Genomic DNA, 12,761 nt, shown 5'->3' on the forward strand with positions numbered 1-12,761 from the left:
CTGGGATTTCTGAACTTTCTTTGTTCAAAGAAAAAGGCAAAGAAAATTTTGTGTTCTTTGAAAGAAGTAGGTTGATTGTGTTTGCGAATGAGAAAATATGGACCTGTGAGGTAAGCAATATATAAGTGATGGAGTTCACGTGGCTTCTCGGACTCGTAGTTGTTGGTGGACTCTTAAGGGGGCTTACGTGTTGACCAATACGTTTGTGAATTAGTCTTACGTGGGGTTTGAAATATTATAGCAAAAACGTGGGGTTTGAAATATTATAGCAAAAGTCAAAGACCGAATGTGTTAAATTCTATGAAGTACATTCAGGCAAATTTACTATCCTACCCGTGCTCAAATTGTCAAGTCAATATTGTCGGGAGGGTGATCTTGCCATCTTGGTCACTCACCTGCATGTCTAAAGAAATAGATTAAAACGTAAATTTGACTGTGGGTCTCATGTCAATTTGACCGGCGTTTGTTGTTATTTACCATAATTTACAGTATGGTAACGTAAAATAATATTAATTGTTAGGAACACACCTTTCTCTTACTCAAATCTTTGCTCTGTTTATGTGTTAACTTGTTATTAGATTTTAATATTTCACACCATTTTTTATTTTGTGAAACAGTTTAGAGTTTTAATTATGTTGAGTCTCTATTGACCCAATATTTTGGGGGCATTCTTGAATATAGGGAAAAGAATTCACAACCTACTATTTTTTTTTCCCTTTCTATGAAACTAATCTTTATCATGAAACTTTGGAAACTTTCGAAAGAGAAGTCCTTCAATAAGACTTGAGAGAGAGTCTCAAATTTATCAAACTCTAGCAAAAATAAAACAATAGGAGGAGGTTCTTCACATCTTGTAGGGTCAGGATTTTCCATAAACAATCCATCCGTGTTTAGTTTGAGCCAGCCCGGGAATGATTTTCTAACTTGAATAACTGACAGATTCGGAGGGGGGATAACTTTGCAAAATGGCAAAAAATTCGACTGCCCATTTGTTGTTAATAGTTAATACAAATGAATTCATCCAAAAAATAAATCAAAACATTCATTCTCTCGTCATAGATTATTGATAGTGCAAGGATATCTAGAGATTTTAACTAAGAAGCATGAACATTACATTTTGGGTATTGTACCCGTCATGTTATGTTATAATTTTAGAAAATAAATTATTCATTTTGCTTTGTCGTACTTATACTTATACTCATGTTTGTGTTTTTACTTCCTAGAATTTTAAATAGTTTGAAGAGGCAGGTTTTTTTTTTTTTTTTTTTTTTTTAGAAAAGGGGCTGAGAGTTGAGGTTGATAACAATGTAAAAAATGAAAAACATATGGTACAAGAGACCATGTTGCAATTGAAAAGGATTGTTGGATCTCCTGCCATGCGAACCAATGGTGGAGAGGTTTTGTTATATATTTCTTCTCGTCTTTATCATCACGTTTATTAATGACTGAGCGTCAAATGGTGCCGAATCTATAGCATGACATTTTTGAATTCGAATTCATCTCCACACATACATTCAAAAGAAAAGAATAACATAAACATCAAGAAGTATATATAGTTGTTCGCATGGTTTAACATGAAAAACGCTAAGAAGTAATTAAACATTGTTTGGATAAATGATTTTTTTTTATACGTTTATTTCGTGTAATATGGTAAAAATAACAGATAGTCAGGGACTAATATATATATATATATATATATATATATATATATAAGCTTGTGTTTTAGAGTATACTGGCTGTTTTTGGGCTATTCCAGCGAGGATAGCCCCCGTTTTTTTGTAGTGTTGATTTCTTTCCTGTAAGGTATTATTTGTCTATGATTTTTTTTAGACTTGTGAAAGTGGGAGTACACACCAAGTATGACTTTTCAAAGTTGAGAAATGCTACGTCTATAATATTTTTACAATAAATCATAGGTAACAGATTATTATGTGTTGTTATTGGTAGGGGAAAAAGGTAATTTCAAAGTAAAACCAATAATAACTAATTAACTATGATTTATTGTGAAAGTATTGTGAAAATATTATGAGCATAACATTTCTTTTCATAGTTTAAATCACCTAGGCAACTGTTCAAGCATAAAGGCCATGGTGGGCTCCACCTTCTCATAGATGGAGGAGTACGTCCCAAGGTGATTAGCACTACCAAAATCCTCAGGTAACACTCTGGTTACTTCAACCCAAGCTTGGCTTTAGATAGCCACACAAATAAAAGGATGACCAAATACTTATCCTCATCTTCAAAAGTGCATTAAGTTATGTGGAAACCTTTTTTAACAGTTACTTAGGCCCAAGCCCAATATGAAGCAATGAGTCTGTCGAAGACTATGAGATGTTGAATGAGGGAACTGGGTCTGGTTCCATCGCAATCAAACCACATTGTTCTACTAGACCGATTTGCGCACAAACAAACCCAAGACACAAGTGACACAACATCACGCATATACACGTAAGTTTATAGGGAATAAGACAATGTTAGTATATATGAATGCTTCAATGAATTCTTATTAATATATTGCAGAACCCAAGTAAAAATTCTTTGAAAGGAAGGCCACTAAGTCCAAAATGCCCAAACTTTATACACTCAAATAGACTTTAAGGTTCTACAAGACTTGTAAAGCTTGGGTCACTAGATCAATACGGAGCCCCCAAGTACCAATTTGAATGGACTCTCTATAATACTATTTTCTAGGATCTTGACCTAAACTCTTATCTCTAAAATAAAACACTTTTTCTAGGCTTTATGCTTGCTATTCTTTCCTGAGTTTTTCTTCTTGTAATAACAGGCATGGTCTCTCCTCCTTTTATATTAATACTGGAGGACTTAAAATTACTGTTTTATCCTCCTTTTATACTAGTACTGGAGGACTTAAAATTACTTTTTTCTCCTATCTTGATTTTGCCATTTACCCTTGGATTAAAGTTCCGACATATTTCTTTCTTCTTCTTGTTGTTTCGTTTTCTAGAGAACTATTCCTTGAAAGTGTTCCAATTGTTTTTCCTTTCATAAATGCTATTTTTCCCAAGAAATCCATGCATCGGCTGAGGTTAACAAGAATGGGTCCCTTTGCAAGGAATGGGTCCCTTTGATGGTGACTTCACACATTGAGCTTCTTTCCTGAAAGTGGTATAGATTAATAGATGCCTTTCTATGCGGGTGGCCTCCTAAAGTTACTAGGCATTTTTCTTCTCTCATTGCTTCCTTCTGATAGAAATTCCTCAAACCTTTTTCTCATGGATTAGTTGGTTTTCGTGTTTAGATTCCCAAGTCATACGAGATCATTCGTCCCTTTCAAGCTTTCCTACCAGGGGGATCGAGCTGGTCCTTTATGGTTGTTCCCCGGTGAATTTTTTTGTTGGGCTTTCTTATGGGTCTTCCTTTGCAACCTTTGTATTGGTCATTTGCACCTTATTTAAGGTCTTTTCTTTACTTTTATTTTACTATTGGGCTTTTTTCCTTTTTCAGGGTTCCTCAACTTCTTTCATAAGCCTTTTCCCATTGAATTATGGGTCATTGTATTCACATAAGGCCCATAGTTTGGTTTCTTGGGTTGGATTCGTTATTCTAATTTTTTGGGTATTAAAAAGTTGAATGTATGAAATTTGTTATTAAAAAAAAAAATTGTATGCATGAAATTCAAGGACTAACTAAATGGTGGAGGGGTTTTGCTATAATTTGTATTCTATAATAATAACTTTTGCCGGTGCTTTTGGATGTGAGTGACAAAATATGTGACTAGGTGAAGGTATTTATATTTTATAGGGCTAGAGTTTGAACTTTGTTCATCGTTTTGGACTTGAGGTTTTGGTGGGCTTTTATTCTTACGTACGTGTTGACCAAGAATACTTGTCCAAATAAAAAAATGTGACCAAGGAATTTCAGAGAATCATGCATGTTGTCATAGACTTGCAATCTGAAATATGATGGGCTATATATAGTTTTGCTTGGCAAAGGGGATACTATAAATCTGTCAACGGCTATAAAGTTTGAACTTTGGGATTTATTAAAATGGATATGGGCGAGGAGGTTACTATTGGTCATTTTACAGTAAGAGGGTAAGAGTGTATAGATGAAATTTGATCTAATTGACACGTTGATTCAGCCCAAAGTTTGGAAAATTATATTTGAATTGACTGGATGCCTAGTATTGTCATTGGTTTTGATTTTTGAATGGACTGTGCTAGGAAATGAGGAATTGTATTGAGAAAAATCACCCAATGACACGTGATTTTTTTTTTTTTTTTGGCTGAATTATGACACATGATTTTGTCATGATAAGTAGAATTTACACATGATATTAATGGCCTTCGTATCAATTATTAAATGGTATCTCTTCCTGACGAGAAGTTTAATCCATTGGAGACATTAGAGACATGATGCATGGTACAAGAATTAAAAGCTACTAATAATGGGTTATGAAATTGATTGAATAAATGAATTTTTCACTTTTCATTTACATTCTTTTCTATGCTTCTAGCTATTTAGCAAAAGCTACAATACATCTGGACCAAGAAAAAGAATTATAAATAAAAGTATAAAAGAAATAAGAAGATAGTGTATGCTTTCTTCGGTATAGTTGTATAAAACCTTTCACAATTTGAACGAACTAGTGACCCTCACCAGGGGGGCTAGGTCCGGATGGCAACTTTTGGAGCCAAGACGCCATGATTTCTTTGGCCTTCACATAGATAGGGGAATGGGTTTTGAGTTGATTACCATTGCCAAAATCCTCGGATAATACTCTAGTTGCTTCAACTCCAACTTGGCTCAAAATGGCCACACAAATGACAAAGATGATCAAAAGGGTGCTTGTATTTCTGAAATTCATCTTAATTAAGAAAGGCCTTAGGTTGAATGTATGAAATTTTAGCACAACTAAATGGCGGAGAGGTTTTGTTATAATTTGTATTCTTTGATAAGAACTTTTGCCTGTGCTTGTGGATGTGTGTGGATAAATATGTGACTATGTGAAGGTATTTATAAGGCTAGAGTGTGTAGTTGTAGTTTGTACATCATATTGGACTTGAGGTTTTGGTGGGCTTTTAGTCTTACGTGCGTGTTGACCAAGAATACTTGCCCAAATATTTAAAAAAAAAAAAAAAAAATTGTGACCAAGAAATTTCAGGCAGTCATGCATGTTGTCATGGACTGGGATTTGAAAAAAAATTAATATGATGGGGTTATAGTTTTGCTTGGTAAAGGGGATATATACTATAAATCTGTCAACGGCTATGAAGTTTGAATATTTTAAATTTATTAAAATGGCCTTATTCTTGACTTGAAGTTGATATGGTTGAGAAGGGTAATATTGGTCATTTTACAGTAAGAGGGTAAGAGAGGGTAAGAATGTATAGCTGGAATTTGATCTGGGTGTGACTTGTTAATTAATTTAGAAAATTGTGTTTGAATTGACTAGATGACTATAGTTTTCATTGTTCTGGGTTTTGAATGGACTGTGCTAGAAGATGAGAAATTGTTTGGAAAAAATACGCCCATATGACTCGTGATTTTGTAAAGTGATCAGCCCAAGCTGGCCAACCTAACTCATCAACCACACATTTCCAGTCCAGTCTCCAAAAAGAAAGAAAGAAAAGAGTATTGAAATTTGAAACCAGTGACATCACGAGAATAGAAAAACAATATACAAACAAAAGACCTATGGCGTAATTGGAATACGCCACCAAAAAAAAAAAAAAAAAAGAAGGAAATTTGTACCTAATAAAAAAACTTCTCGTTTTTTTTTTTTTTTTTTTTTTTTTTTTTTTTTTTTTTTTTTTATAAATATATTTTCTCTCAAAAATAGCTGTAGAGAACAATATTTAAGAAATACCAAAACTGATTTACCAAAAAACTATAATTTGGAACATGATATCTAATTTCAAATTGGACTTTTCCCATTTCCTTTCTTTATGTACATACCCTTTTAAAATATCTTATTTTGTAAATTCTCCATAAATTTTTGACCTTGTTACTTTCACTTTTGGCTCCTATACTTTTCATTTCATTTGAACTTATAACATATATATATAGTTTATTTTTGTTCTTGATACTTGTATTTTAAATTAGGTGTAAATGAACTTTTGGTCTCTAAATATTGGGGTCATTTCTATTTTGGTCCCTATATTTTTATTTTACCACTTTTAGTTTTTAAAATAAAAAACACATTCTATTTTAGTCCTTACCGTCACTCACTTAATAGAAATATCATATGTAGCAAACAGAGTGCACTGTTGGCATAATAAATGTTAACATGACCCATAAAATAGTAATTAAAAAATTATTTGGCATTTAAAAAATACCACGTCAAATTTTACTTTTTTTTTTTTTTTTTTTTTTTTTTTTTAAGTCATCTCAGATAATGTTTGAACAAAAAGAAAATTAAACTAAAAACAAACATTAAAATATAACTAATATAAAATTTTCATTAGCTTTTCATCATTTTTTTGGGAAGAACACTTATGTACGTTCTTTCTCCCCCAAATCCAGAACATGAAAAGACAAAGGTACCTCTCTCTCATTTAGTCATTTTCAAAGAGAGAGGTTTGAGATCCGAATTGACCGAGGAGATAGAGTGAGATTGGGTCACTACTTTGAATTCGTTTGGGTTTTGGCCTTGAGGGTTCGAACGATTGATCTATTTGGATCAATCATAATGTTTCCCATTTCTTCTTGGTTGCGTTCATTTATGACTGAGTACCATATATATATATATATATATATATATATAAAGTTCCGAATCCGTAACATGCAATTTTGAAATCGAAATTATTTCTGGTGTATACGTAAACTCCTATGTCCATGCATGTAAAAAAGAAGAATATAATTAAAAAAGGAATAAGATTTTTTTATATAAAGTCGAGAATTAATAACTACTAATAATAATGGGTTATGAACTTGATTGAATAAATACTCTTCATTTACATTGTTTCGTATGCTTCAATCTATTTAGCAAAAGCTACAAAGCCTACAATACATCTAGACCTAGAAAATGAACTAAAAAATAAAGTATAAAAGAAACATTGAAACAGTGTATGATTTCTTGGGTATACTTGCATAAGACCTTCACAACTTTAATGGACTAGTGACCTAGTCCAGGGGGGCTAGGTCCTGATGGCAACCTTTGGAACCAATACGCCATTATGTCCTTAGCCTTCACATGGATAGGGGAATGAGTCTCGAGTTGATTAGCATTGCCAGAATCCTTGGGTAACACACTGCCTCTGGTTGCTTGAACTCCAACTTGGTTCAAAATGGCCACATAAATGACAAAGATTATCAAAAGGGTGCTTGTATTTTTGAAATTCATCATCAGAAGGGTCTTTAAGTTGAATGTATGAAATTCTAGCACAACTAAATGGTGGAGAGGTTTTGTTATAATTTGTATTAATTCTTTGGTAAGAATTTATGCTGGTGCTTGTGGATGTGTGTGAATAAATATGTGACTAGGTGAAGGTATTTATAGGGCTACATTTTGTACTTTTGTACATTGTTTTGGACTGAGGTTTTGGTCGGCTTTTAGTCTTACGTGCGTGTTGACCAAGAATACTTGCTCAAATATATATATATATATATATATATATGTGACCATGGATTTTTGGGGAGTCATGCAAGTTGTGACCAAGAATACTTGCAAGGAGCTTTGGTTTTGCTGGGTAAAAGGGATACTATGAATCTGTCAATGGCTATAAAGTTTGAACATTTTAATTTATTAAAATGGCCTTGTTTATGACATGAAGTCGATATGGGTGAGGAGGGTACTAATGGTCATTTTACAGTAAAAGGGTAAGAGTGTATAGCTGAAATTTGATCTGGGTGACTTGTTAATTCAGTTCAAAGTTTAGAGAACTATATTTGAATTGACTAGATGGCTAGTGTTGTTCTTGGTTTTGAATGAACTGTGCTAGAAAATTAACAACTGTTTTGATAAAAATCAGCCCAGTCCAGCCCAAGCTGCCCAACCAAGCTCAACCACACAATGTCCAATCTTCATAAAGAAAGAAATATAGGAACCGTTTGTTACATGAGTTTAAACACATGTTTTGAATTTTTAAACAACATTATATGTATTTTTACACACTTTTTTACTTACGCGTATTTCCAAAAAATACAAACAATATTACTAAAACAAATGAGCCCATAAGTATTGAAAATTTAAAACCACTGACATTACAAGAATAGAAAAACAATAAACAAGCGAAATTGGAATACTATAATAAAAAATAAAAATAAAAATTGTTTATTTTTTCAAGTATTAAAAAAGAAGAAATTTGTACCAAAAAAGAGTATTTTCTCGTTGTTTTTTCTGATTCTCTCAAATATAACTGTAGAGAATAATCTTTAAGAAATGCCAAAACTGATTCTCCAAAAAACCATACGTTGAAACATCTTCAAATTTGAAATTGGACCTTTCATATCTTGTTTTCCCATTTTCTTTCTTTATATACACTAGCATGTAATTAATTCCATTTATATGCACAGATATATTTAAAAAAAAATCACAATTATATATATATGAGTTCAAATTAAACTTAGTATAAGAATTACAACTAACACATTTTTTTAAGCCATGAATTTCTAAATTATGTAATGGTTTCTATTAGGTTAAGATAAATTGACCCCGGTTAATTAATTTAATTATCCAAGTTGATTAATTAGGTCAAATTATATGCAAATCGTGGAGGCACGAACAAATCGCCAAATAACTAATATGCAGCGAAAAATAAATTAACATGGTAATTTGTTGACGAATGGGGAAAACCTCTTGTAAGGCAAAAATCCTACTGGGTGAATTTAAGGTCATTACTCCCAAAAATTCACTAATCAATAATCAAGTAGCTACAAGTATAAAGAATCTTATCACTACCCTAGCTTATTCCAAGATACCAACCTACAATTGAACCTTCGCTCCAATACCCAATTGGACTTGATCTTGTAGTAGTATTCTTTCCTTTATTGCACAAATCTCCAATCCATGACTAACTCCTTTGGATAGATTCCAGTATGTGACTAACTTTAGCAACGTCAATGATTGTTATTGGCTGCAAAGTTCTTCACTTCATAAACGATAAAGATTAAGAAACACTTGGCTACAAAATCCTAAGGTACACAAACGCAGTAACTTCACACAAAATATATGAGTTTTGGTCTCTATATCTGTGTATGACGGATTTTAATATATGCCTTATATATGACTAGGGTTGTGAGAAAAGAAACCCTAATCAAATGAGACAGCAATGGTTGAATTTCAAATTTGGAATTTCTGAAATTGTAATTCATGATAGATTGACCTTGTGTCAAGCTTCTTCATTTAATCTTGATAGCAATATCTCTCGAGCTTCTGTCGAGACTTAATGAATTAGCTTTTCTTCACTTATTTCTTGGATCAATCTTCATGACTTTAAAGATGTCATTTGATATGTTTGAGCAACATACTTCTTGATACATTAAACCCAACTTAGTTCTACTTAATTACAAGTAAAGTGCGTTTTGTCAAAGGATTAGCCAATTACATATAAATTATGAACCTAACAGTTTCTCATTATATATATATATATATATATGATTTAGAATTTAATTGTATCTAGACTTTTTGATTTTTGCACCCAATAATTCACTTGGCAAAAAAATTAGATGGGACACATACGGCACAAAATTGAACTCTAATTAGAATTCAATTTAAAATCTAATTGAATTTAGACTTTTTGATTTTTGTACGTAATAATTCACTTGATACAAAAATTTAAAAATTAGATGAAAAACGTGGTGTAAAATTAGACTCTAATTTAGAATTTAATTGAATTTTCTCTCTGCTTGGGCTATTAATATATATATGTCCTAAAATATTTAACTTTCTCGAATTCTCCCTAAACTTGTAACCTTATTACTTAAAACTTTTTACTTTTGTATATCTATATGTATATGTGCGAGTAATAACTTTTTACTTTTGTATATCTATATGTATATGTGCACATGACCTTGAGATGTTAAATATTTTTTATTCGTTATGTTTTATTTAATGGAAACTTATGACAGTATCACTTTTTTTTTTTTTTGAAACTTGTGTATTTGAATATTTATTGCCCTTTGGGTTATTCTTATATCCAGCTAATAATTGTATATTTATCATGATCTTTCACTACAAGAAAAAATGTTTATTTCAAAAATAAATAAATAATCGTTGCAATGACATTTAGAGTCATTGTAATAGTTAATGAGTGTGTTGCAATAAAATTTAAGGTAATAGATTTGTGCAACAAAAAATTTTATTGTAATAAACTCCAAATATTTTAATGACAACTGTGGGGTCATAGAGTCCAGTGATATACATCCATCTTTTGTACTGGCCCTGAAACCCATGCCGAGACCCATAATCGCATATGAAGAAGACAGTGGTGATCATGGCAACCTAGGAAACCGTGTCGAGGACAACTCTATCCTCGGCTATGGCTAGCCGAGGTAGAAGAAAAGTGATTTACCAACAAAGAAAATCTTCCAAAGCACTCCAAAGAAAAAGATAAGTACAGCAAGTAAGCACACTAGAGCATGGCAGTAGAGCAATTCCAGGAAAAGCTACTGCCTCTACATTAAATACAGCGCAACTAACACTCTGGCCGCATTAATGTGGAAATGATACCTGAGCAGTGGCTTTTCAGACTCACAACTACTACCTAAGAGTTTTGGGAGGAGATTAATGTGACAAAGACCGACAACAGCAGATCTAACCTGCACTTGTACAGTGAAGTTGAAGAAGGAAAGTAGTATATAAGGAAGAAGGAGCTCTGAGAAAAGGAATCGGAGAATTTACTAGAGAAAACACTGTAGCAATCTGAACTAACTTTTTAACCATTGTCATTGTCACTCAAGAAGCAATAAGTTGAAGCTTCTCGGACTAGTGCCAAGGATTGAACTGCTTGCTCAAGTTCGTATTTGTCTTACTTATTCATTCTTTAAATCATCTACAATTGTTGTTACACTCATTAAAGCCCAGTTCTTCTATCCACTCTCTATAAATTTACTGTATTGGGCTTGCTGGGCTTGAATTCACTTATCCCTTAGGAATAATGCTCAAACCTAGTCCCTACAATTGGCACCATCTGTGAGAAGGACTTGTGTGTTAGTAAATGCAACAATTAGACATGGTAGGATCATGTCCACACCAAGAAAACCCACGCCAAGCAGGTCCCCAAAGGACAGAACCCATAGGATCCCAGCGACAGGATAATTTTCCTGGCCCTGAACATGAACAAAATCAAGAGAACAAAAGGAACCGAGAGGGGAGTGTGTATACCATCCAAACGAGCAAAAGCCACTCCCAAGTGGGCAGTCGCATATCCCAGAGACAAAACAACAACCAAGCCATGCAGTAGGAGATAAATGACTTGAAAAGGAAATAGCACCATGCACAGCGAAAGTGGTCTCCTTCTAGTTCTGATATATCCTCTAATGATGAAGAGGACAACAATTATAGGCAGAGATCAAGAACTCCTCCAAGCGAGACTTTCTCTTATAAAGACGAGCACCATTATAGGCGAAAACATAAGGGCCCATCTAGTAAGGGCTTGGGTAATGATGCCATGAGTAAAGCTCTAGATCAGATCTCTAAGTCACCCTTCACACATAAGATAGAAGGGGCCAGGCTACCTTGACGGTTCCATCAGTCTATGTTCACTGTTTATAATAGTCGAACGGACCCCATGGAGCATGTGAGCCAGTTTAATCAAAGAATGACTATTCACTCCCAAAACGAAGCTTTGATGTGCAAGGTTTTCCCATCCAGCCACCTGTAGCGATGAGTGGTTCAACGGCTTGAAGACGAACTCCATAGATTCCTATAAGCAACTCACCCAAGCTTTTGGCTCTTGCTTCATTATGAACAGCAGGGTTCCTCGCCCTATGAGTTTGTTGTTATCATTATCCATGCGTGAGGGAGAAACTCTAAAAGCATACTCAAACAGATATTGGGAAATGTATAATGAGATGGACGACAACTTTGATGACGTCGCCATCAACACTTTTAAAAGCGGCCTCCCAACCGAGCACGGCTTAAGGAAATCCTTGACTGGTAAGCTTGTTATCAGTGTACGTCAACTTATAGACCGGATTGACAAATATAAAATAGTGGAAGAGGACCAGCTGCAAGGGAAAGGAAAGGAGAAGGTTATCTCTCAAAAGAGGAGTGATTTCAAGTCGGACAGATACAACAATAACCGTCTGAGGAGAGATTTTGCAGGGCAATTCGGGTCAACCAACGCGCAGACGGTTAACGCTGTATTCAGAGAACCGGTACATCAGGTTTTGGAGAAAATCAAGAATGAGCCATTCTTCAAGTTGCCGAATAAGATGGCTGGAGACTCCATAAAACGTAATCAGAATCTATAATTTCAGTACCACAAGGACCACGAACATACTACAGAAGACTGCAGGAACCTTTGGAATCACCTGGATTAGCTGGTCCGAGAAGGGAAACTGAGACACCTTTTGCACCCTTCTAGTGGTCATCAAGGCCAGGCAAACCAGGAGCCCCGGAGAGACACATCCTTAAGACCTCCCATAGGCACGATAAATGTCATCCTTGTTGCTCCAGGAAGGACTGGCTCTTGTCCTTCCAGAGTAATGTCTGTGGCTCGGTTCTCCACCGAGGATAACGATCGGGAGTCCAAAAAAGCCAAAAGGGGAGCCTCACCTATGCTAGGATTCTCAGACGAAGATAAGATCGGATCCATCCAACCCCACGATGATGCTCTGGTAGTCACACTCAGGAT

General features: G+C 34.2%; 1 protein-coding gene across 1 annotated transcript; it reads left to right on the forward strand.

Moving 5' to 3' along the window:
- Nucleotides 1-11,916: 11,916 nt before the first annotated feature.
- On the forward strand, nucleotides 11,917-12,378 carry LOC126703790 (uncharacterized). The gene has a single exon (XM_050402860.1). It carries the CDS (start codon nucleotides 11,917-11,919, stop codon nucleotides 12,376-12,378), a length of 462 nt encoding a protein of 153 aa, XP_050258817.1.
- The last annotated feature ends 383 nt before the right edge of the window (nucleotides 12,379-12,761 follow it).

The sequence above is a fragment of the Quercus robur genome, chromosome 10, assembly GCF_932294415.1.
Source record: "Quercus robur chromosome 10, dhQueRobu3.1, whole genome shotgun sequence".
NCBI classification, from domain to species: Eukaryota; Viridiplantae; Streptophyta; class Magnoliopsida; order Fagales; family Fagaceae; genus Quercus; species Quercus robur.

What these genes read in the sequence shown, in the direction of transcription:
- LOC126703790 (XM_050402860.1), top strand. Translation starts at nt 11,917, where the DNA reads ATGCGTGAGGGAGAAACTCTAAAAGCATACTCAAACAGATATTGGGAA.